The 25,590-nt window shown below is 45.9% G+C and overlaps 2 protein-coding genes across 3 annotated transcripts in view; one reads left to right on the top strand and one right to left on the bottom strand.

Moving 5' to 3' along the window:
• jag1b (jagged canonical Notch ligand 1b) overlaps nucleotides 1-23,354 on the top strand; it is a 26,805-nt gene extending 3,451 nt beyond the window's left edge. The window contains exons 3-26 of the mRNA XM_031737684.2: nucleotides 4,029-4,080; nucleotides 6,752-7,009; nucleotides 7,557-7,617; nucleotides 10,653-10,783; nucleotides 10,889-11,008; nucleotides 12,059-12,172; nucleotides 12,263-12,376; nucleotides 12,461-12,574; nucleotides 13,062-13,108; nucleotides 13,577-13,750; nucleotides 14,206-14,356; nucleotides 15,252-15,416; nucleotides 15,494-15,607; nucleotides 15,744-15,857; nucleotides 16,010-16,123; nucleotides 16,575-16,691; nucleotides 17,428-17,455; nucleotides 17,772-17,857; nucleotides 18,449-18,562; nucleotides 18,688-18,797; nucleotides 19,494-19,733; nucleotides 20,339-20,476; nucleotides 20,684-20,825; nucleotides 21,423-23,354. Of these exons, the coding sequence (XP_031593544.1) occupies nucleotides 4,029-4,080; nucleotides 6,752-7,009; nucleotides 7,557-7,617; nucleotides 10,653-10,783; nucleotides 10,889-11,008; nucleotides 12,059-12,172; nucleotides 12,263-12,376; nucleotides 12,461-12,574; nucleotides 13,062-13,108; nucleotides 13,577-13,750; nucleotides 14,206-14,356; nucleotides 15,252-15,416; nucleotides 15,494-15,607; nucleotides 15,744-15,857; nucleotides 16,010-16,123; nucleotides 16,575-16,691; nucleotides 17,428-17,455; nucleotides 17,772-17,857; nucleotides 18,449-18,562; nucleotides 18,688-18,797; nucleotides 19,494-19,733; nucleotides 20,339-20,476; nucleotides 20,684-20,825; nucleotides 21,423-21,898 (3,294 nt within the window). The 3' untranslated portion in view covers nucleotides 21,899-23,354. The remainder of the gene's footprint in view (nucleotides 1-4,028; nucleotides 4,081-6,751; nucleotides 7,010-7,556; nucleotides 7,618-10,652; nucleotides 10,784-10,888; nucleotides 11,009-12,058; nucleotides 12,173-12,262; nucleotides 12,377-12,460; nucleotides 12,575-13,061; nucleotides 13,109-13,576; nucleotides 13,751-14,205; nucleotides 14,357-15,251; nucleotides 15,417-15,493; nucleotides 15,608-15,743; nucleotides 15,858-16,009; nucleotides 16,124-16,574; nucleotides 16,692-17,427; nucleotides 17,456-17,771; nucleotides 17,858-18,448; nucleotides 18,563-18,687; nucleotides 18,798-19,493; nucleotides 19,734-20,338; nucleotides 20,477-20,683; nucleotides 20,826-21,422) is intronic.
• Nucleotides 23,227-25,590, bottom strand: part of LOC116318596 (SLX4 interacting protein) — a 34,893-nt gene continuing 32,529 nt past the window's right edge. For both annotated transcript variants that reach the window (XM_031737656.2, XM_039621578.1), the window contains exon 8: nucleotides 23,227-25,590. In XM_031737656.2, the coding sequence (XP_031593516.1) occupies nucleotides 24,825-25,590 (766 nt within the window). In that variant the 3' untranslated portion in view covers nucleotides 23,227-24,824.

Here is a 25,590-nt window from a genome sequence, read left to right as displayed (position 1 = left end):
TTGGGGTGAGTCAGAGCAGTCTGAGAACCGGGATCAGGTGCGTCAAAGAACAATGCTGAGCTCGGTCGGACTGTGAGCGTGGGAGCTGTGGGAGTAATGACATGTTTGTAGTTGGCTCTGATGTGGCAGTTAAGTGCAAATTACTCAAGTGAAAGAGAGAAAAGAATGTTTTTTTTTTTTTTTATAATAGTGTAATTGCTGTGTTTTGTCACCGCGGCATTACATAATGCCCTCTGATGCTTCACTTCTTATCAGTTGCTCCCAGCTTCTTGAAAGGGAGAATTGAAAATATGTATTTAACTGGAAAAGATAACCTGCGCCTTTAATTTTGTTTATTTCCCTTAATGGCCTGTGAACCTTGATAAAGACTGATGACTGCCTGCTTCTTTAAACACTTCGATATGGTTTTCATTCCTGGACTCGGGTTCATGTTTTGATTAAGTTTGCCTTGTGAGTAATCTGTTTGCGGTGCTTCGTGTTTTAGTTGGCGAAAGGTGAGATTCTTTTGGTCGGGGTGAGGTTCTGTTTGTATCCTGGGCCTACGTACCTTTAACAGGATACATAAACTGAGTCTCTGTGTAACTCCTGTGATGAAAAAGTCCTGGGGAAACAATGCATTCCTTACTTCCAACCCCAATCAGTGAAAGCCGGTGGGCTTTAAAGAAGATCACAAGAGTGGGCTTTTCAGGACTGAACCAAGGTTTGATGGCAAACAGGGTGTGTTATTTAGCAGCCCCAATCATTGGTTAGATCGCAGGCTGATACCATGAAAGCGATTGACTCAGGAGAGCTGATACAGAAAGTCAACATGCCTTTGATGAAACTGTTTACATTTCCTCTGTGCTGACTGTAGGCTTAGACTAGTCCAATCTGTTCTGCCTTGCCGTTATTTAGACCTTTGACCTGTTCCATGAGACACCCCCCTCCCCCTGTACTTTTTTTTTTTTTTTTCATAAATGTCTCAGTAATGGTACATCAAATGGCTTCATTTTCAGAAAGAGGGAAGATAAGAGGGTGTGTGAGGGGAAAATTCCCCTACTGAGAGGATTCAGTAGTGTTTTTTGGCAAGTGAATGTGATTTGAACTGGAATGATCTTTATCGCTTATGCCGCTTGTCTGTTGGACAGTGCCTGCTTGGCCGGGAAAGATAAGAAGACATATGGCCACACTTATTGCACTTGGATGTGTGTGTCTGTGTGCAAGTGTGAGAGAGGGGAGGGGGTTAGAGAGTGTGCTATGTAGTTCAAAGAGGAGAAGTGAGTCAGCTGGGAGCCTGGGAAAAGTGAACCTGGCAGTGGCAGACGGTTCGGAGCTGATAACCGCCAAGGAGTTATGGAGTGTTGGCGAATGAGGAGCCAGCCAGTATCTCACTTTCTGGGAGCAGTTATTTAGCATGAAACCAAACATCCCATTAATGGGGAAGCTACTTGTTGGATCAAGCCGCACTGACGTTTCACTTGACGTTGGGAACCCCGTGGTATAGAAACATTACGAGTGTGCCAAAAAGTGCCGAACAGAAAACATCGTTAATTTTTCTTTGTTTGTTTGTTTGTTTCAGTTTTTAACTGCGAGCCCTTTTAATCATGTTAATGAATGAGTACTACACGATCACGTGACTGCACGATTGCATAGCTTCAAAAGCGTCCGTGTTCAGGCAAGTCTAATCATAGAAGTTATGGGTGTGTAAGCGTGTGTGTCACGTTAAAGAATTCTTTCTGTGTATTTTTTTTTGTTTGTTTGTTTATTTTAGGAGTACTCCATTAAACTTGCCGCCTGTTAACGCCCAGTTCACTACAATGAGGGATTTCTTTCCCATCAGTCTCGGACGCAGTGTGAAATGTTGCTGTGCAGCAGGTGAATCCGGGCTTGTTGACGTTTTCACTTGGCAGGGATCCATTGCTGTTCCCTATTTAACTGCCATTAGAATGATACCGTGTTGGCAAGTGCAAACAACAAAACAAAGACAGGGTTTTAACACAAAATCCTTTTTTTTTTTTCTTCTTCTTCTTCTTCCCCCACACATTAAATGACAAACACATCAAGTTAATGTCACCATGATTTGGAAATTCCAAAGATGTTTCTCGTCTTTATTTATCTTTCAGTTGAGTTCCCATTTTTTAGGATGACTTCTCCACGTGTGCTGTGCTGTCACATGGGTGATATCCTGATATTTCAAAAGTCTGTAAACATTTGCTAGATGTATCCAAGCGCTGTTCTTTACGCTGGAGTATTGGTTCTCTAATGAGAAGTCTACACTTTTGCAACTGTGTCAAGTGCTGGTCACAGGAGGTGAATGACAACATTTACACGATACTACTCCATGCTTGAAGAGAAGCCAGAAGACTCTTGTTCCTACTGTTAAAGCAACTCTCTGTAGGTTGGGCTGTGGCTTTAGGTGATTAGGTATCACATAACTACTGACTCACTTGTTGGAGCTCTGCAGCAAGCGATTGCAGCCAATTGTGAGTCAGAATATACTGTAAAGGCTGTTGCTGATGAGCGCTGCATCTCAAATAATGGCTGCCCTGATTGCAGTGAAATACTGGCACGGGATGAGACGAATGTCTCCTGGAAAGATGGAAAGGCGAATGCCTGAGAAAACAAGGTGAAGCCATGAAAAAGCATCAGGAATGACTCATGCCCCCTTTTGTTCCTCTGTGGAAAGAGACCAGGGGTTTTCCTTCAAGCTGGTTTGTTTATCGTGAAGTCATTGCTGCGGCAGAGAGGGGGCATGGTGGCCATGCAAAAAAAAAATATGTATCTGAAATCCGTCCAAGCATCGCTGCTAGGGGCGAGTAGGAGTGTGAATGTAACAAGTAGGTGTTTAAGTTGGATGCCCAAGTTAATGTAAGTGGATTACACCCTCTCTCAGCCGCATGCTTTTTTTCTGGGACTCTGTCGTGTGCGCTCGCAGACACATTGTCCGATTCCCTCATAACTACAGCGCAGGGTGGATGTGTAAGCCGATATCGGTGTGAGCGCTACCGACCCTGAATCGGACAAAGCGTTTTCGGCAGTGCTGAAATGTAGACGGGTCCTCCAGAGTGCAGCTCTCATTCAGTTTCTCTGTGGTTTCCCCTTTCTTGTATTTCAGTTTTTTTCCCCATTTCACCATCTCTTACGCACGCTTTTTTTGTGTGTGTCCCATTTTTCTGCTTGTCCTTTAAAAAATAAAGTGGCGTTCCTAAGCACTTCTGCCTGGCTTCATCATAGCACGCCTATTGAAGTACATAAATTAGGATGAAACTGAAAACCCCACCTACGCTGCAAAAAAAAATAAAAAAATAAAAGGAATCAACTGGCCTCTCACCACCGTTTTATAAACATGTGGAAAAACTGTATTTGGGGAAAAACTGTTTCTAAAGAGGGGCAAGGTTACAACGGCTAATATGAAGACAGATCTTTGGCTCTGCGGGCTTTTTCTGTGCGCTCTCTTATATTTGACTTATGGTTGCTTTTTTGGCACGTCCAGCGTCATCCTGCCGGGTGCGTGTCCACCTAGACAGCCCACTGCCCACTGTGTCTGCCATTCTAATCACAGAGACCTCCGCACCACCCCGAGCTTATCCTCTTAATCAGATCAACGGGACTATTGTTCGGAGTTCACGTCGGTTTCTGTACTAGGCTTTGTTGTAGGCTAACCCGGTGAGAGGCAGATGAAACGTCATTGGCAAGGTTGGTGAGGTCATGGGAAATGGAAAAGTTCTGGATTTTAGTTTCTTTCTTTTCGTAGGCGTTACAAATGTACCATTTATGACACTTGAGGAAAAACACGTTCCAGCCCTCAGACCTCACAGATAAATGGGCCCAAGAACTGCAGCGTTCTCGATAAAAGGGAGAATGTGTGAACCTCCTACGAGTTAGTTTGCATGGTCAGTAAAAAAAACACAAGGGCACTACTGTGACGTAATTCACTGAACTTATCATGAAGTCTTTCAAAAGATTTGCCACTGAATCATTTTGTTTATGATGCAGGAACTCCTCCTCTCCACTAACGCTCCCTGTATGTCTTGTTTTGTCTTCCTCAGAGGTCCTACACTTTGATAGTGGAAGCCTTGGACTTCAACAATGAAACCAGTGGTAAGTATTTCTCCTGGTCTGGTGTCTCCATCTTGCCTTCTGTTCATTTCTTTTCTTTTCTTTTTTCTTCTTTTTCCCCCCTGTCACAGCAGTGTCTGGGAGGAGTTTCGTTGAAGGTCAGGGAAGGAGGTTTATTCTTCCTGAACCCCCCCTGCCCTCTTCCACATGGTCCACTGGGTGGTTTTGTGTGTGCGTGTGCGTTAAAGTGTGTTGACAGGTGGCTACAGGGAGGAGATGAGTTAAAGGAAGAAGATGGGAGTGGGGAGGGCTGTCAAGGTAGAAGAAGGGTGCCCCCCTTTTTTTTTTTAAGACAACAGAGCCACGCTGCTCCCCCAATAGAAAAAACATTTTTATTTGGCTCATGACTGATGGCGGGTGCTGCCAGCCAGGATCGGGGTCACACTGTCTCACTGTCACTGAGGCGTGAAACATAGTTCATCCAGCCAACCAGCTTGAGGCTTTGACTGGTGTGTAGGAGACTGAAGCCTCAGAGCCCTGCTCTGTTTGAGGTTGAAGTGACCTCTGGCCTGTGCCTGACCGCAGGCATATCGGCGGGCTGAGCTCAGAGCATGTGCGGTGGAAGACTACTAGTCAATAATGTTTGGGTAAATGCCTTGAAAAATACAGATGGTCAATACCACAGGCGGGTGGGGGTTAAGATGATTATAAAAAGATGTTTAGCCACAAAAGCAGCTTTCTATCACCACGCAAAATACTAGTGAACTGGAGTGAGTAGGACAAGTGACAAGAAGTAGACACCACTATGAGAGAGGAGGCGGTGCTATGTGGGCATTTTCACATGGGCAGAGTAAGAAACCCCAGCGGGGTATCTGTGAAATATTGGTACTTAAACTGCTTGAAATTTCCAGAATTTAAAAGTCTGTATTTTTGACAACTCTGCCACTCTGAGACTTGAGCTGCTCTTCTCATAATTATGCCATCAACCTGACTCTAAATTCTGGTTCCTGCTGGGATTCCTGCTGGCTGGTGGTCAGCGTTGTGATTCCAGATGAGGGCAGGGCCTTATCCCGTGCTTGTTTATGTCTTTTTCGAGCTCAGCGAGGTTTCGGTCTTTTCTGCTGTATTTGCCGCTCCCCGGAGACCCATTAGGGCATCGGTGTGAAAAGCCCCCCGAATGTACACATGCGGTGCTGTTCAAGCCTCTGAGCCTCCAGCAGGCTGGCTCGAGGTTCTGTAGGCTTCGTGTGCTTTGACCGACATCTAAACAGATTCCTGAACAGAATAAAATATCTGGCTCAAGTTAAACACCTGTGTAAATGTAGAACCTGAATCGTTTAGTGTTTATAGCGTGTTTGAGAAACCAGTTTCTTCTTGCTTTTTTTCCTTCTTCTTTTTTTAAAATTAGATTAAAAAAGTTCTTTTTTTTCTTTTCTAGCATGTCCTTTCTAAACTTTTTAAAGTTGGTCTGATTTATGTTAAGCTACGAGCCAGGCAGCAGGTAGCAAGGGCGTGCTACTCCTGACACTGCAGGCCAGCAGTCGGTAGAGAAATACCACACGGTTAATCTTTGGATTCCAGAGTACTGCGAAATATCACCGGGCACTGTGATTTCAGAACGCCGCCGTACACAACACAGCGCAGTAAATAAATAACAGCGGGCCATCCACCCGCCCCCCCGCGCTGCATTGCATCATACTACACACAGGAGCGATTTACCTCGCGGTCAACCACCCCCGCTCGTGTGAGCGCAGTAAATGATGACTGTGACACATTTTTCATTCTCTCCCAGGTGGAAGATTTAGACATGGAGTAGCGAGCGCGAGTGAATGAGTGGTGTTAATGCGAAAGGGCTTGCATGTAGACGGTGCGGTGTCTGGAGGTTGGGGTGAGCGTGTTTGCTCTGCGAGCGTTGCTCTCGCCTCCGTCCTCTTCTATTTGCCAGAGCTGTGACCTCTTCAAGTTTGACTAAAACACAGGTCTGTTTCTGTGTGGATTTTTACAATCAAAACATAAACTTGGTTCCCTCCTGAAGTGAAGATGGAATCTTCCAAGTGTTGATTTCAATACTTTTGGGTGCTGTTGGTGCCAAAAAAAAAAAAAAATGCATGTGAGGAAGGCAGACTGGGGGGGAAAAGTGCTGATGGCACACTGGCTCGCTTCCCAGTAGTGACTGTGGCATCCTCGCACTGTAATTTACGGCGGCTGCAGTTCTGTCCTCGCCTGAGCAGATGCAGAGGGCAGCGTCAGAGACCAGCAGTTTCCTCAAGCTGTAAACCTGAGAATCACAAACCAACCATGGAGAGTTGGAAAGGGAAGCGTGAGAAAAAAAGCAGTTAAAAGTGCTCATTACCCGCATCCTTTTTTTTCTTTCCTGCATTTCATCCCACTACTTTTCTTCCTCTCCAGCACACATAGTTGCTTTAATTACATATAATCTGCTATGTAAGGGATCTTCTGCAATTTGTGTCAGAATTCTTGGTCCGGTTTTGGGCTCTCGCTGTATGATCAAGGAGCAAAGTGCAAAAGCCAAAAGCGTAATGTAGGATGCTGCATTCCACTGATGTTGGGGTTTTTTTTGTTTTTTCCTCTCATCCCCAAAACATTTAATGAAACTCAAAAGAACCAGAACAGAGAAAAGTAGTATTTTTCTTTCCTTTACTATGAAATTCACAAGTACGACTGCTTGTGCTTCCTTTTTTCCCCCTTTAAGGTGTAGATGGGAGGTTGATAGAGAAAGCCTCTCATTCTGGCATGATCAACCCCAGCCCGCAGTGGCAGAAGCTGACGCACAACGGCCCCGTAGCCCAGTTTGAATACCAGATCCGGGTCAGCTGCGACGAGCACTACTACGGTTTCGGCTGCAACAAGTTTTGTCGGCCCAGAGACGAGTTCTTCGGGCATTATACGTGTGACAACAATGGAAACAAAACCTGCCTGGAAGGCTGGTCTGGACCTGACTGCAACACAGGTGAGGCCTTTGGTGAGATGGCAGCATGAAGTAATGGAAGAAGTCACTTTGAAACAGATGCTGCTGGAGAAAACTGCATAAGACTGCAGGATTAGTCTTTATGAGTTTGAACGAAATGCTTTCTGTTGAATTGAATGACATCTCCGTTATCCCCCCCACCCCCCCTTTTTTTTCTTCTTTCCTTGTGTGAAAAAATCATATTTCCTCCAGAAAACAAGCCTGGGCAGTAGTCAGTTTAATAAGTGTCTTACCATGCCATGAGACTGCGGTTCTTAGACTGTCAGTCTGCTGATTTGTATGTCACTAAAACGTTGTTAAATGTTGATTGACTAACAGTTGTGGGTTGTGAAGAGGGCAACCAGGAGAAGTTAGAGATCCAATGCCGTTTTGGCAAGGCATGCATGGTTGTCTGTAAACAGCTCTGATTGTTCTACAGACAGAAATGTCAAATAGCACTAATTATAATATTTGCTGTTATAACTGCCACAGGCCAAGTGTGAATCTAGTCACCGTGCAGTTAAATGATTAATTCTTCCTCTTCTTCTAGCTATATGTCGACAGGGCTGCAGCACTGAGCACGGATCGTGTAAGGAACCAGGTGGATGCAAGTAAGTGCTGCTTCATGAGACTTTTCTGCACTTTTCCAAATGAAATGCTGACCGTTGATTGCCCAGTTTCCCCTTCTTGTACATTTACAGTACTTCCTGATCCATAGTATTTCAGCTAAGGGAACTTCCCTCGACCAAATTCCTCCATATTCCATACATACTTAATGCCAACGGTTGCTCAAATATAACCGTTTGAGCTTCTGCAGTAATAAACTGTCAGTAAACATAAGTTTCCTCGTCCTTCGCCCTGCAGGGGAGGGATGTGTCTTTCGAACAGAATCCACATACTCTGTGATTTTTGATTTCCTTGTAAAATGAGAGAGTTTTTTACGCAGTGTTTCGCACCATGCACATTCTTCTCCTGAGTAACGAACCACAAAAACAAAAACTATGCAGGTGCAAACAGCTCAGACACAGGAAAAAAAGAAGTTTGCCTGCGGTGGGAAAGAGCCGCGTGCTTGCGGTGAAATACTACTGGTGGCTGACGCTAGATGTGTCTCTAGGCGCTTTTTGAAGCAAAAGGGAAGAGAGTAGCAAAATCTAGCCACAAAGTCGCAGTGACGTAAGCTGAAGGGTGATGATGTTTGCACATCAGGGGCCCATGCTCAAATGATTTATTTTCACAGATTAAAAACAAAGCAAAAATACACACACGAGTGAAAACAAACTACCCAGAGCCGAATTATTTGCAACCTCTGGTAAAAAAGTGATTTGATTACTTTGCAAAATGTATGATGGTGTTCTCAAAAAAAGTTATACTAATTTATGTATATCAGTATGCTGATTATTTACCAGTTGTCATGTAATATCAGTTGGGACAACAGCTAATCTAAGCCTCTTTTCTTTTAACAGTCCAAATGTTGTTTTTCCCACAAAATATCCCAGTCTTCGCTCCTTTTGGACTGAGCCAGCCTTTTATCTTCTTTGGCTGGAATACCCTGCGCAGGGAGCCATTTGATTCAAGTGCCTTTACTTACTGTGGGGTGTGTTGCCAGAAGCCTGTGGTGGTGATCATTTAGATGTGTAGGGATTGTGTCCAAGCACCAGTTTTGACATGGCACAGATCTTTCTCTGTACATGTTTTTGGCTTCCCGGCCAACAGACTATCACTACCAGGGCTTTAACAGAGATGTAGGCTGAGCTGCTTGTAAATCTCTCGTGGAGCTCTTGTGGATGGGGGCTGCCAGTCTGCGCAGTAGGGCTCGACTGCCACAGCCCTGCTGGAAATGTAGTTCTCCAAACGAGGGGAAGTGTTAAGCAGCGAAATCGTGTGTAACATTCGGATGAGTCTTAAAGTGTATTGTTTATGTAGCTAATGGCTTCCTAATGCTGTTTACGCGCACAGCCAGAGGAAAAGCCCAGCACAGAAGGGTATTGGCGTTAGGGCATTGTGTGTGCGCAGTAAGAGTCGACTCTCATCCTCATCCCGGAGAAGGGCCCCACGGCGTCCGGCTCTTCCCACAGTTCAGGCAATGGTTGCTTTCTTACTTGTCTGATTTGGCCATAAATCAAGCACGGGGATGATCAGGTTTGTTCATTCTGTGCTGCAGCTTTGTTGTTTTTCCCAAGCTTTTGACATCATCGAGTTTCATGTAATTGCTTGTGTGACTACTGGCAGAACAAGAGCCTGAATGTCTTTTAGTCCCTGTACAGGTGTGGCTATATTTAAAGCTCTGGGTTTAACTCTGTTTATATGCACTCCGCCAACAAACTCTCCAAGCAAGATCTACTGCTGCTGTAGTCAGTGAGCAGTTTCCCATCGTTGGGCCGTTGCGGCGTCTCAAACAACTGCAGTACATAGCAACATTAGCTGCAGGCTTGGGCAGCCCCGTTGTCGCAGCAAAGCCGTAGCTTAATGACTTTAGAGTCTTTAGTGATACCCTGAGCGTCCGCTCTTGCTAATGGAGTAACAACAGTGCACCTGTGGCCTGCACAACAGTATGAGAAAGCACACGTGCACTGCAGCAACCTATCAGATTCTCATGGGTATGAAATCTTTGTGCATCAGCAGAACTGCAAAGTCTAATGTCACATTCCCCAGTAATTTGGCTGTGTAATAACTGTAAATGATTTGGGATCCTGCTGCGGGGATTCCAGCTCCACTTCTCATGGAGGGGGATTAGCACACTTTTAAGAATAGCCTCTTTAATCACAGACTGAGGTTTACTTAACCGCCGCGTTTATTTTTACAGTCCGTCCGTTTCTTGAGGCTAATCAGCGCGCCGCTTCCCCCCCAGTCGCCCGCAGGGGGTGGGCAGGAGCGGGAGGGGGGCGCTGCGTTTCCTGTCGTTGGGCTCTGTGGCAAAGCAGGGACTGCATTGCCGCTTTGCCAGCTTTTTAAAGAGCCGATTTATCAACCGGGGCTGGATTGCCGTCTTAATTATGGAGCTGAGCGAGAAAGGGAGCAGCATTATCGGTGTAATTATGAACCTGGATATTTCAGTGGTCAGCAGCCTGTGTCCTCACCCTCGGGGCGCAAGTCTGACTTCTGACTCATGGGAACCAGGACGAGCAGCAGTGTAACAGCCAAGAAGGCTGAACCCTCCTCGTCTGCTGCTGCCAAGCCACAGGCGTAGTGATGTTAAAGGGAGCGTCTAGTCGCATGCTAATGTTAGCTGTGCTAAAGGTCCCATTGGAACTGTAATTTAGTGTGTTGGGTTTTTGTTTTCCTTGTTTAGTAAAATGCTAAATGCTCCTCTTTCGTCGTCGTCGGCTCCAAGTATTGTTTAAAGGCTGTTACATAAACACCCTGCTACTTAAAATTCATTTGCGGTCTTTTAAGATGCAGCCCAGTTGTGGGAGCCTGTTTGTTTCACGCTAGTGTGTACTTCATTAAGTTAAGATTATGGCTGAGTAGCTGCTGAACGAATCTGGAATACATGGAAGATTAAAATATTAACATTTTCAGGCAGTGCATGGATTATCTGACCTCATCTGTGAAGGTTGTGAACTTTTTTGAAGGCTGTGCATCTGTCACTGTCCGTCTCTACTTGTTGTTTTTTAATTTTCTGCATCTATATCTCCGTGTTTTACAGGTGTCTGTATGGCTGGCAGGGTCAGTACTGCGACAAGTGCATCCCCCACCCCGGCTGTGTGCACGGCACCTGTAAAGAGCCGTGGCAGTGCCTTTGTGACATCAACTGGGGCGGTCACCTTTGTGATAAAGGTTAATTTCCTTCTCTTATTTCAGCTGCGCTCACTGTAGGAGCAACCGTTGTTGTGCCCAAACAAACTGTGATCCTCCCCCCCTTCTTTTTTCTTCTTCTCCCAGACCTGAACTACTGTGGCACTCACCAGCCGTGCCTGAATAGAGGGACGTGTATCAACACAGGACCTGATAAGTACCAATGTACCTGCGCGGAGGGTTACTCAGGAGCCAACTGTGAGAGAGGTGAGTGTCCGTGTTGGCTATATCTTCCAAGCATTCTTACAGTTAGAATAAATGGGAATGTTCTGGGCTCACCAAGCTTGCAGACAAAAGGTCAGAGGTGCCTTCAGTTTGTAATCAGAGGAGGTGGTAACTCAGCAATAATCTGTTTCCACTCCAGAGTAAGTGGCCCCCGAGTCAGGTAATCCACCGATCTTGATCTTTTGGGGCCTGTCATCCTTCTCTCCTCGAGACAGATGGGGTGTGTTGCTAAGGTTCAGCTGTTGCAAACACTTACCATGGAGATGATGGGTTTTTTTCCTCATTAAATCTGAGGCTTGCAGGGTGCTGACAGCTTAACTGCAGAGATGTCAGGAAACCATGCCCCTCATAACAGGAGGTCTGCAGACCGGACGATACGTTGGGCTATTGTAACAAGGAGGCCCCAGGGTGCGAGCGCTGCATCCCTTCCCTTCCCTCCTCCCCTCCCCACGGCATACCGAGGGGACGTCCGCCTATCACCTCCGACTGCCGAGTTATTCCTCGAGCAAATCGTTAATTTTTGATTTGTTTGGTGCTCACTCATCCTTAACTCATCTGTAAAGGAGGTGCCGCGACTGCCCCCTCTCCCGCTCTCCCTCCCGCCACTCTCATCTTGTGCCGCCTCTCAGAAGAAGAATGGCGGGGAGTCGGAGGGAAGTCACGGTGCATTGGCCGGGTCAACTTAGCATGAAAGATGATTTCCTGGTGGTGCAGTCTGCCTGGGCGGGTAATGAGAGCGAGAGAGAAGGGGATTTTTGAGCGGCCTTTCGGGGCAGAGGAGGAGGTTTCAGAGGTGAAAGAATGACTCGATCCCTGGACGTGTAACAGCTTGGACCGCGGGTAGAGGGCTCACGTTTCTAAGGGATAAAAGTCAGAACCTGAATCTGCATTTTCATGTCATGATTTGTTTCAGTATCAATAAAAATAATATATATTCTGTTAGCAGGCACAGTGGCAGAAATATGTATATTTGTGATGCTTAGTTTGTCATTAAAACAATAAGGATTTTTGTTTTGTGATCTCTCTTTGTAGCCGAACACGCCTGTCTCTCCAATCCATGTTCGAATGGAGGGAGCTGCTCAGAAACCAGTCAAGGCTACGAATGTCAGTGCGCACCAGGCTGGACCGGCCCCTCCTGCACGATCAGTAAGCCTGAATGTGTGCACATTCTTAATGTCAGTACCTTTTCACAGAAAATATCCTGTTGCTTACACGAGACCCTCTTCTCCTGCGCAGATGTTGACGACTGCCTTCCAAACCCCTGCAACCATGGCGGTACCTGCCAGGATCTGGTTAACGGCTACAAGTGCCACTGTCCTTCGCAGTGGACTGGGAAGACGTGTCTAATAGGTGAATCACGCACCCTCTCTACACCACTTCACAGCTGTCGGCAACACGTGTGCATGCCACTAACCGCCTTCTCTCACCCTCTAGATGCCAACGAATGCGACAGCAAGCCTTGCGTCAATGCCAACTCGTGCCGCAACCTGATTGGTGGATACTTCTGCGAGTGCCTCCCTGGTTGGACGGGGCAGAACTGTGACATCAGTGAGTCTGAATTCTGTCAGCAGCGGCAGCTGCGGGTCAGGACGTCTGTCCAGCTCCTGTCGCTCTTTTAGATATTTCAGTTCCTTTCATCGTGTACATGCTGCATGGAAGCTGTAACGTGAAGGTGTTAAGTAGAGTTGGACAAGTGCAGTCCTCCTTTTTATTTTTTTCTCCTGCAGTGTAAATGAATCTGCTTTATCATTATGAGGTCTGTGTGTGTGTGTGGCCAAGGCCACGGTGATTAAGGGTGGCTCAAAACAATCGCAGGGACTAGTTTCACTTGGCAGCAGAGGGGATTGCTCAATACGCTGTTTTGCACCGAGTTTTGCAGCCACATCATCCAGCTCACATGCACAGCACTCTCCAGCTCCGACAATGTTTTTAAAGGCCCCTAGCATGGGAAACTCAAAGCACAGACTTGTTTTTAAAGACAGACTATTTAGTTAAGCTGTTCAGAATTAAATCTCGGATTTGTTTTCATGTGCAGATATAAACGACTGCAAGGACCAGTGCCAGAATGGGGGAACTTGTAAGGTAAGGTCAAAAACCCATCTCGCTTTATCTGGTATTGCTGGTTTGCTTGCCAACTTGTTTGCTTTATTGTGTCTCTTTTGTCAAAGCCAGAGACATTTGCAGCGGTTGTATAAATAGCTGCCGTAAACGGTTCCCTCCAAACCGACAGTGGAATTGTTGTGGAATTCCTCTGAAATCAAATCTGAGAGGAGTGGGTTCAGAGGGGTTTCTGAGGGAGGGGCGCGCAAGTTTCTCGACCACACTAGATAGAATTACCATAAACATTATTGCGTTGAGCCCGTGCCAGGAAAATGTGTTGAAATAATTGTGTAGCTGTGATATTTACCCCCCCCGTCCTGTTCATTCTGTGCCCTGGTTTGACAGTTATTGTTTGGACCCCACCCTTTGAAAGCAGTTAATCAAATTTGTGGCTGCGCGAGGTTAACTCCGGCTTCTCTCCCTCATACTCGCTCTCCCTCTCTTTCTCAGGACTTGGTAAACGGCTATCGGTGCGCGTGCCCGCCTGGGTTCGCCGGCGAGCACTGCGAGAGGGACATCGACGAGTGCGCAAGCTCGCCGTGTCTGAACGGCGGCCGCTGCCAGGACGAAGTGAACGGATTTCAGTGCCTGTGTCTGACTGGCTTCTCAGGAAATCTCTGCCAGGTGAGGCATGACTCCCACCACTATCCCACACCAGTGCGTGCAAGCATCTTCCCTTTCCTCATTCAGCATTTTTAAGCCTCTCTTTGCTAGCGCTGCCTGTATCTTTTGGGTTTGTTGTAAAGTTTTCCTGCCCCACCCTCTTAAACGGCTGTTGTTCCACAGTCCTCCTTTTTTAAAAAGGGAGTGCTTTGTTGAAGCTGCTCCTGGCTACAGTGGGATACATTCCTCAGCGCTGAAGCCCAGACTCAGAGGACGGGTCCTATGTCTCTGGCTCGTCCGTCCCCCCCCCCCTCCCCTCCTCCCTCCCTCCCTCCCCTCCTCTGAGCGCTGTGCGTGTGTTGTTTCCTGGCACAGTTTGTGGGGAGGATGCTGTGGGTTTTGCTCTGTTTTCTGTAGCAGAAACTATGTCAACTATCAGGTTCATTGCTCTCTATTCAAAACCTTTTCTTCCATAGCTGGATATTGATTACTGCTTGCCCAACCCGTGTCAGAACGGGGCAGTCTGCTTCAACCTGGCCACAGACTACTACTGCGCCTGCCCAGAGGACTACGAGGGCAAAAACTGCTCTCACCTCAAGGACCACTGTCGCACCACCACGTGCAAAGGTATGTCTCCTGATGCAACTACTGCAAGCTCTTTGCCCCCCCCAGCGAGGGGCCTGAAAGATGATCTGTGCACCGTGATGTTGTATAATGCTGAATAAGGCCAGATATTCACTATTTGCCTGGATACTTTGCCCACATTTTCCCATGAGGGCAGTACCTGTATTTTAGTTTCACTCAAAGTAATTTCTTGGCCAAGGTGAGCAGGGCTTTTTTTTTTTTTTGTTGTTTTTTTGTTCAGCTCTCTTGATGATGGCCCTCCCTCCCTTTCCTCAGCAAAGCTTTTCCGATGATTCTTCCCTGAAAACCTGGCAAAGGGCTGATAGCACCGTGTGTGTTCTTAGTAATGACTTGGTGGGCTACCTCTTCTTTTCCCCCTCAGTGAATGCGCACATTTCTCTCTCTTTCTCCCCGTCTGTGTAATTGAGTGAGTGGACCAACCACAGAGTCAGATACCAGGCGCAAGATTCTCTCTGCTCTTGGCAAGAATTAAGTGATTACAGGGGAACAAATTCACCCAGCTCACCTAACCTGATCAGACAGGGGGAAGGGAAGGGATTTCAGTTCAGAGTAAAATAGATCAGAATGAATTGCTTATGAAAGCATAACAGCTTATCTCTGTTCTGCTAATCATTCTTTTTATTTGCCTTTTTTTCTTTTTAACAGTACCCTTTTTCTCTGGACTTTTTTTTTTTAACCACATGGGCATTATATCTGTAAAGGCCTGTTGCCCTGTAGATCTGTAGATCTGTCGTAATGTGTCTTACATCCCTTCTTGTTTATGGTAAACATGGGTCATAAGGCAAACTGGGACCTGGTTTAAGGCTTATTTATAATTTGCAATAAGCCTTTCATAAAGTCATTGGTTTTACTATTTAACTTGATTGCCTCTCTGCAGTGATTGATAGCTGCACGGTTGCCGTGGCATCCAACAGCACACCAGGAGGAGAGCGTTACATCTCATCAAACGTTTGTGGACCTCACGGTCGCTGTCAGAGTCAGGCCGGGGGCCAGTTCAGCTGCGAGTGCCAGGAGGGTTTCAGAGGCACCTACTGCCATGAGAGTAAGGACAGAGTCCAAATGCACAACTGATCACACTGTATCACGTCATAAATCTAACACATCTCTTGCCATTTTCAGACATCAACGATTGTGAGAGTAACCCGTGCCGCAACGGGGGCACGTGTATTGACAAAGTCAGCGTGTACCAGTGCATCTGCGGTGACGGCTGGGAAGGCGACCACTGCGAGATCAGTGAGTATGATTGTTTATCCTGCAACCTCAAAACAAGCCCACACTTCCTTCATGGTGCCTCTCGATTCATCTTTCAACACAACGTTTGTTTGATATGCCGCACATAAATCACGCTGCCGTCTATTGTTGCAACCAGACATAGATGACTGCAGCACCAACCCCTGTCATAATGGAGGGACATGTCGAGACCTGGTGACGGACTTCTTCTGCGAATGCAAAAATGGCTGGAAGGGAAAGACTTGCCACTCCCGTAAGCTTTTTTTTTTTCTTTCTGCTTTTTCCACACCCGTGTAGACTGTCTGTGCAGGCTCATGGTATGTGCCAATGGCTCTTTGTAATTACCCAGTATTTTCTACATTGTGCTGAGTGTCATGTAAGAAAGACTGTCCATGCACCCTCCAGGCGAGAGTCAGTGTGATGAAGCCACATGCAACAACGGAGGCACCTGCTATGATGAGGGTGACACATTCCAGTGCAAGTGTTCCCCGGGGTGGGAGGGAACGACGTGCAACATAGGTGAGTCATCCAGCTTGGTTTAATGTTTCATCTCTGCACGCACACACAAGAAGTAGTTTGCTTTATGGGAGAGCTCCGTGTTGACTCGGATCTTAATCAGATCTGTCAGATCTGCGAGGTCCACAAACAGTTTTTATCCCTTCGTTCTGTCAACGCTCCCTCCCTCTTTCGTCTACCTCCTCGCCCATTTCTCTCTCTCCTTTGAGTGCTGACAGACGTATGCTTAAAATGCCTGATTGCACTGACAGTACACTTCAAAGTCAAAGAATATGGGGGGTAAAAAGGAAAATGAAGGCTGTCAAGGAGAAGGGGGAAAAAAAAAAAAAAAAAACCCAGTCAAAGGCAGTCTTCTCAGTTGGGTTGAGGTTCATGATTGTGCTGATGATCCTCCTGGTTGTTCGGGAAAGCTCGCTGACAAAATCAAACTTTACCTTTCTCTCTCTGTTCTCAGCCAAAAACTCGAGCTGCCTTCCAAACCCGTGTGAGAATGGAGGTACCTGCGTGGTGACGGGGGATTCATTCACCTGCGTCTGCAAGGAAGGCTGGGAGGGTCCCACGTGCACCCAAAGTAAGAAAGGGCAGAGGGTGGTGGTGTAATAGATAAAGGTGGACAGTTACTGCCATTAAATTATGATAAACATTGTGCTACCTAGTGCAAAGGTGAAGTCCTGCATCTGATTAGAGCAGACTCTCCCATCATCTTTTGATCTGTAGCCCCCCTTCCTCTTCTCTTTCTTCTCTCCTGGCTGCTGCCGGCCATGAGAGGAGAAAGCGAAGGAGGAGGGAGAAAAGGGCTCAGAAAAGTGGAGACAGATGTTTCTCCCCCTTTCTGCTAGCTCAACACGCGCCCCCCTCTCTCCTCTCATTCGTTGCATTCCTGTCCAAACAGTGACATGTCTGCTTGTTCTAGAGCTCTCCTCCTTCACTTCCCTGATATATATATATATATGTTCCCCCCCCTCCTTTCCTGGGATCCCTGCCCTGTATGCATGCACTCTAAAACATGAATTCCTCTTGAAACTTTTTTGGATGGGAGGGACAAAAGGTTGGGATGGAATTATGGGTGTTGCCAAGGGGTGGGTGGGGGGGGTGGGTTGCATTTTTGAGGGTGAGAGTCGACTCAGTGTTGTTAATAAGGCATCGTGATCAGACAGCGCTGAGTCCGGGCTCGACTGGCCCAACACGCCTCTGCACACGCAAGCTCAGACGTGCTCTTGCTGTCATGTGCACAAAACATGAGAACGATCAACATGCTCACTGCTCCCGTCTCCCTCCCTCCCCATTCTATTTTTTTTCTCTTTCAGATACCAACGACTGCAGTCCACACCCATGGTAAGTGGAAGCCAAACATTTCCTGCAGATTTAGACAGATGTAAACAAGCTGCTCCTCCTGTGTGATAGTTTCTCACCTGCGACGCTTTCACTCTCTGCTGGGAACCAGGCATACACCCTGCCCCTGTCATTCCTGGGATGCAGTCAGTTAACTCTGTTTAGTGAACTCCCTAACCCAAGCGCACTTGTCCAATACAAAGAATAGGAGTGATTGCTTTAATTATCTTTGAGAAATTGTTCAGTTGACTGGTGAGAAAATTCCAGACTGAAATTATCCCCCTCCCCTTTTTTTTTTTTTTTTTTCTTTTTCTTCCAGCTACAACAGTGGAACTTGTGTCGATGGGGATAACTGGTACCGCTGCGAGTGCGCCCCAGGCTTTGCTGGCCCAGACTGTCGGATCAGTGAGTATTAACCCTGCCTCCAGAACGTCCCCCTGATCGCAGTTTGAGCAGTCAGTTAGAGCATGCCCGGGACCATCAGTCACTCCAAATGGAAGGTCTAGTCAGCCAATTATCTTTTCATTGGGCTTCAGGCCAAGCTGAGCCATTTTGGTGTCACTCCACCAAGCCTCGCTGCTTTCCCTGGGGGAAACCAGCTTAGCAGGCCAACGGCTAATCAGCCATGCTCTCTGACACTGATTACACAGATTGTTTTCCCTCTTAAAGGCTTTCAGATGGCCACATTCTTTCCCATTGCAAACCCTTTGTTCGTCTAAGTCCAGCCTTTAGCTCCTGCATACCTGCTAATGATGCTGCCTAATAAGACCAGGGCTGGCACAAAGCATGTTTGCTTGTTTGTTTGTTTTTTCTAAGTAATCATCATTATTATTATTAACTGGTTAGTATGTACTGTTCAAATGATGCACAGCCTTAGTGAGTTTAGCCTAGGAATTAGACTTGTGTGCTGACTGAAATATTTGAATGCTGTGTGGCTGTGCTCTTTATGCCACAAAGGAACCAATTCTTACCCCTGGCTTCTCTCCTCTGTGGCAGATATTAATGAGTGCCAGTCCTCTCCATGTGCCTTGGGCTCCACCTGTGTGGATGAGATCAATGGATATCGCTGCCTATGCCCACCAGACAGGACCGGATCCCACTGCCAAGAAGGTAGCAGCCGCCACATGATGTGGAAAACAACCCCCAAGAAATATGAAAATGAAGGAAAAAATAATAATTGAAAATTATTATTGAAAATAATTATTATTTCTAACACTGTGACTGCTTTTACACAGTTACAAGAAAACCTTGCTCTGTTAATGGACACGTCACCCCTGATGGAGTGAAATGGGATGAAGACTGCAACACTTGCCACTGTTCCAATGGGAAAGTTGTATGCACAAAGGTAAAGTATTCATGAATGCTCGGCACACCTGTGAAGTCTATGTCATGCTTCCGAATGGAAGAAGTGCTGTGGAGAACTGCACAAAATGGATCGCGTTGATGTTTGGTGTCTTGTTTTCCATGAGAAGGTGTAGGTAGGTAGGGCCTCAACATTATGTGTCACTGGGTGGAGTTGGCTCAGGAGTGCCAATTTCTTGATGCAGTTAGTTAATTAGAACATGAACACACACACCGGTTCCCACTAAGGGACGATTGGGTGAGTTAGCCATGATGATGACAGCACTACTGTCTATCTAACCGCTAGATGAACAATGGTGGCTTACTAGTGGAGCTCACCTCGGGAAGAAAATGCATCGTGGGATTGAAAAAGATCTGGAAGATGCACTGTAGGCTACCATTTAAAACTTGGCCTGACATCACAGTATTGTTTGTTTGTGATACATAATAATCTCTGACATGCAGTGGAGACGAATCAATCTTTGGACAGCTGTTAACACTGGTCCAGTTTTTTGTTTTTACATTCGTACAGTGTGACTCATCCTCTGGAGACCCCAAGTAGTAAATTAAATACAAGTCTCTTCCACAGTTGTGCAGATGTACGGGGATACGGCAGTGACAGTTTGAAAGTGTTTTCTACTGTATAGCGTACTTAACATGATATAAATGTATCAATGCTCCTGTGTTTTTTCCTCTCCAGATGTGGTGTGGCCCCATGTCATGCAAACTGGGTGCCAAGGGCCGAGGCGAGTGCCCTTCAGGCCAGAGCTGCATCCCCCTCAGGGAGGGCCACTGCTTTGTGAAGCCCTGCATTGAGCTGGGAGAGTGCTGGCACTCCGACCCTCCCCAGCCCCCCACCAAATGCCACCCCAGCTCCACTTACCAGGACAACAGCTGCGCCAACATCACCTTCACCTTCAACAAGGAGATCATGCCTCGAGTGAGTTACCTAGGCACCAGGGAGGAAGAGATTGAATTTAACAGGTTTTGGGCTCGTTTTCCATCCATCCCTCCCCTCCACCAGCAGTCTTAAATGAATGGGAGCGGCAAACTGTGAAAGATTACCCATTCCTCCAGGGCAGAGAGACTCCTTAACAATTCAGCCATGTATTTAAATGTGCTCCATGAAGGAGTGGGGGAAATGTGGGAATATTTCTCTCGGAGTCTTGTCTGCATACAAGTTTTGTTCCTGAGACTGAGGCATTCATGACTTTTTAGCTTCTGCCAATCCCAATCTTAAACCAACCACATGGGGAGATTAATTTCAGGATGATATGGATTTTGAGCTGAACAGGACCACTGGCGACTCTGTCACCACATAGAATGATCACTTGCCAGTTGCCTAACAAGCATGACAGCAGATAGTGACAAGCATATGAGCTTGCGGTCTTTAATCTAAATTAGGTGGATAGGATGTTGGAACATGATGCCAAAATGCAGCCTTGGCTCTTCTTCTTCTTCTTTTTTTTTTCTTCTTCTTGATTGCCCTTTTTTTTCTCTCCCCTTTTTTTCTGTGTTTGTTAACATTTGCTTCATTTCCTTCAGGTCCAGGGCTTAACTGTGGAAGGAGTATGTAAGCAGCTGAGGAGCTTATACGTGGTCAAGAATTTCTCCTTGGAGCATTCTGTGTCCATAACCTGTGACCCCTCATTCTCAGCCAGCAACGAGATCCACGTCTGCATCGTGAGTACTTCCTTCCACTCACTCTGCCATGTTTGGCTGCTTCCATTAAAGCACACACAAAAAAATGCTTTTGATTTATAACCTGCATCGTAGAGTTCTTGCAGCTGTGGTAGGATGTGTTATGGATGTAGGGTTGAGTTTCTGTGGTCTCAGTTTACAACAGCTAAACACTTAAATTTCACACCTCACTTTATTCTTTGCCTTTAGTCGACTGACGACCACCGCTTGGACGGGAGCCCCGTTAAAGAGATCACAGAAAGGATAATTGACCTGGTTAGCAAGCATAACGGGAACAACACGATCATCTCCGCCATCGCAGAAGTGCGTGTGCCAAGCCCCAGCAAAACTGGTATGAACTGAAACTATTTGTGTTTGATTATGAAGTTTTCCAGACTTGCACACACCTGCATGTGCTGAAATGGGTGGGAGGATTTTCAATTTTTTTTTTTTTTCTAAAGATCAGATCATGAGATAGAGCCAAGCCCTAAAAGTGACAACATAGCTGCACACCAAAGAAAAAACATTCCATGTATATGTAAACTGATTCCTTAACCTCCCACACGACTCAGACCGCCAGGTCTGCCATCTCATGGCAGTTGTGATGGAGCTTAAAAAGAATCTAGCCAGGAGCTTCAATGGAAAGAGCAGAGCTGCTTGGCTACATGGCTTTGGATTGGCTCGCGGTACAACTGGCTGGACTTTTAGTCAGACTCCCACTTGTGTTCGCCATTCATCAGTACGGTGACAGCAGACTGCTGCCACAGCCAAGTAGAAGCAGCCTCCTCCTCCTCAGCTCCAGGCTTGGAGGTCAGGTTGTTCTGGCAAAAGTGCATTAATGACTGAGCTAGCTTGATGCACTAATACAGAAATCCTACTATGCACCATTTGAGTCAGTTGTCTTATACTTGTGGTCTCTTTCTCACTTGTCATTGTTTTCTTCTACCAGATTACCTAGTGCCCCTTCTCAGCTCCATTTTCATTGGCATCTGGGTCCTCGTGCTGGTCTCCATTTTGCTGTGGTGCATGCGCCGGCGGCGGAAACAGAGCAACCACAACGGGACATCAGCGACCAGCTCAGAGGACAACACGACCAACAACGTCCGGGAGCAGCTTAACCAGATCAAGAACCCTATAGAGAAGCATGTGGGCCTCACAGTAGCCATTAAAGACTATGAAAATAAGAACTCCATCATTGCCAAAATAAGGACAAATCATCCCGAGGGAGATGAGGACGACAAGGAGAGGCACTTGCAGAAGGGCCGCTTTGCCAAACAGCCAGCATACACACTGGTGGAGAGGGATGAGAAGGCATCCATCTCCAATCCCAACTCAACATCCAAGCACGCTAATTGGACTAACAAACAGGACAATAGAGACTTGGAGACAGCAAACAGCATAAACAGGATGGACTACATTGTATAGCAGACAGCTGTGTTGCTGTGCAACCTAGCCTTACACCTTCACACCCAGGTGGTGGGTGAAACTGGGGGAGCTTTGGCATGTGTAAATAGTCATGTCAGTTGTGACCCCCTCCTCCCCCCTCAGTATTTTCAGATATTTCCCCGTGCTAATTTAAGTTTTGACAAGCTGGCTTACACTGGCAGTGACAGTTGCTTTGGTTGGCTGGAAACACAAGGCACTGGTATACATTTCACTGTAGAACTAGTTGCAAACGTGTCCTCCTATGCATTTCATTTCCCCGTTTCCTTGTTTTTTTTTTTAGCGGACACATTTAAGGGGCTCCTGGTGTAATTGTTGTACAATGAGTTTAAACTACCCGACGTGTTCAACACTAGAGCTAATTATTTTTAGTATGTGTTTGAATTTTTTCTAGTTCTATTTGGAGGAAGTGCTTTTTCAGTTTTAGACTTCAGCAACTGTCAAATGAGACAAAAAAAAAAGATCAACTTTATTATTTATTTTTATTTTTAGGGTTGGGTGGGGAGGGAGATGAAAGGGGTTCGATGTCAGCAGTTGCTGTCAATATGAAGAATTTATGTGACAATTTAGAACGTGTAGATATGTACATTTTTTTTTATTAATCATTGTGTATATTTGATTTATTAACTTAATAATCAAGAGCCTTAAGATATCATTCCTTTTTATTTATACGTTCAGTTTAGTTTGAAGGTTTTGATAGCTGTGGAAGCCTACCATTTCTTTCAAGGTTTTTTTTGTTTTGTTTCCAATGCATTCAATAAAAGCCAAATTTCAGAGATGACAAAAGATGGGTGCTTTGGCCCTGAAAGAAACACTTCATTTTTGTTTCCCTCCCATACACACGTTGGACATTTCATTATTTGTTGCCAGGACCTTAATTGTAGACAAATGAGGTTAGGACAACAAAAGATCACGGCTGCTGCAAGGGTTGGACATGGTGGCAGACACATTGCTTGCCACTAATGGATAAATACTTAAGGGAACAAAAATTCTTCAGCAGCTTCAGTTTAACCCAGACATATTTCAAAGGCTGTCGAAATCAACCAAGTTGCAAGGCAAGTCACATCAGTATGGCACGCCAGAATTCCCATCTGCTTTAGTCAGCATAATATCATAAGCTAGACTGTGAGTACTTGAACAGTAGGGGAGCAATGGGAACACTGTAGTATCAGATAAATACACTGCCTTGCTCTGCAAGAGTCCACTTTGTTTCTGTGCACATTTGTTTCTTTTTAAAAATTGAGGCTCTTAAAGACAAACATGTTTTATCTCATTTGTTAACCCTTTGAGATCGTGGCAACACTTTGTCCTTTTTTTTTTTTTTTGACTTTGTGTTATGAACTTGAGAATTATGTGTTGATCTGGCAATATATTTTTGAAAGTCATATTTATTAAATATTTTGTATGAAACGAGAATTAAAGTTGTCTCTGTTCTGGAGAGAGAGTGACGAGTCTGATGCATTGAGCCAAACGTGTTGGAGCATATTAAAGATCTCTCGTGGCGTGGGAACTACAGCTAATGGCTTCCTAGTCGAGTCCTGGAGACGCAGTATTCATAACACTCACATATTGTAGCCCTTGATGGTCTGGTTAAGATACTGTAGCAAGCTTTTAAAAAAAAAAAGTTGGGCTGGAGAACCCTAAGCTGTGGAGTAAAAGTGATTTATTATGTTCTTTCTTTATTTTTTGGGCAAACTCTTCTTGCCAGAATTAAAACAAAGACGAGAGATTACAACACCCCTTGAGAAAGATCCTCAACATGTTAGGACTAAAACCTTAGGACGAGTTTCACTAATCTGCCCTATTTGATAGCTGAACTGGCTCCTAGTCGTGACACTCAGGTTGTAACCACTAATGCTTTTTTTTCGTTTTTTGGACAGACCCCACTGTCGAACTGCCACAAGCAGCATTTGGTTTGGACTCTGTGAGAGGAAAACAATGCAATGAGATCTGTGCCGGCTGCTTTCCCAAAATTCTCTCTGAATTTTACACAATGATTCAAATGGGGCTTTTTTTGTTTTGTTTTGACTGAGGGGAAAATTTATTTATATCGAAATGTCTTTCCAGTAAAATAAAACGGGAGTAAAATTTTCAGTCAACATTTTGTTGTGAAATAGAAATACTGGGTTGTAAACGGAGCTGACAGTAGGCTCTCTCTCTGGGCTCGGGCCAGTGGGCAGATTTAAGGACCTATACCAAGCGTTGGGCTGGTGACAGCAGCTGTTGTTCAACCTCTGATTTAAAAGCTGATCACATTCCTGCATATATTTGGTTTAGGTTAAGTTTAAAAAAAAAAAAAAAAAAAAAAGCAGCGCAGTATGTTTCCACTTATAGATTTGTTTTCAGGTGCTTAGCAACTAACTGGTATATGAAAAATATCTAGCTATAAAAACACTTTTTTTGAGAATGGGGTGATGAAATAAACCTGGAAACAGCAATCAATCATGCTCGAGCTTCGGCGGGTAAACTGGACAGTTTTGAGACACGTAGGAGCCAGTATTTGAGTCTGAAAGCCATGACGTACTGCATGGCTCCTGCCTGTCTGAAATCCCCAATCTTTAACACAAAACCAAATCTTAACTCCAATTAAAGGTTTTTGACTTTCATTTGCGAGCCTCTCTTGACCACCACTACTTATGGGTGGAGGCAGAGATCCGTTTCAAGTATTTGACAAAGCGTAACTCAAATGCACATGTATCAGTTGCCATAATGTGTTCAGCATTTGATCTGTGCGTGTGCAGCATATGTGAAAAGAACAGATATCGCAGTAAAAAGTGACACAAGCACAAATGCAAGTCATCTGAGCAGACCACATGGACAGCATGGGGGAAGCATGTAGTCTGACAGAGTCTCATCTCTATTTCTGTGGCGTCAGGCATCTTTACTGTAGCCTGTCTCTCTCTCCCCCTCAGGACCTCTTCAGTCGTCGTAATCTAGAGGTTCTGGGCACATTTTCACTCCACTCCTCTCCGAGTGTGGATCTGGAACCAATAGAGGAGCCTGAGGATGCAGGCTTGACAGATAGGCTCCTCAGACTTGCGGCCAGCCTGTTTTGGTTTGTCTGTGCCGTGTTATTGCTTGTGAGGGAGAGCCTTTGGGCTCGTTTCCCTGGAGTAAGCAGCTCTACTTCCAGTGTGGTTTTCTTGCACTCTGAGACAGGGGAAGCCTGGGACTCTGCCTTGGCTTCAAGTGGAGGAAGGGGTGGCAGAGGAAGGAGGTCGTGCTTGGATGTTTGTGCGGAGTAAGTTTGCATTAGGGCTGGAGGTCTTCCAAGGCACGTCCTCTTGGCCCCGTGTGGGTGAGGGTCTTCCCCAGCATCACTCAGCTTGCACCTCTTGCTCGTGCTGGTCTCCTGACTGATTTCATTTTGGCAGAAACCTGCTGAGGTCCCATTTAGGTTGATGCAGTCTGGAAGATCGTTCTCAGCATGCTGCTTCTGCTTTTGAGTAGTCCCAATTAGAGCTCCTGCTACAGTTAATGCACTGGAGCAAGGCACCTTGTGGTTTGCCTCTGACAGGGCCTTCTGTTCAGATCTGGACAGACTCACTGAGCCCGATTCTGACTCGACAACTTGAAGTTCCGGTCTCTGGTTTTCAGCACCGACTCTCTGGTCAATCTGCTGCTCCGCCATAGTGGAACCACAGAGTTCTCGCTGGACACTGGCTTGTTTGGCT

The sequence above is a fragment of the Oreochromis aureus genome, linkage group 13 (assembly GCF_013358895.1).
Source record: "Oreochromis aureus strain Israel breed Guangdong linkage group 13, ZZ_aureus, whole genome shotgun sequence".
Taxonomy (NCBI): Eukaryota; Metazoa; Chordata; class Actinopteri; order Cichliformes; family Cichlidae; genus Oreochromis; species Oreochromis aureus.
This window is presented reverse-complemented; position numbering and strand designations above follow the sequence as displayed.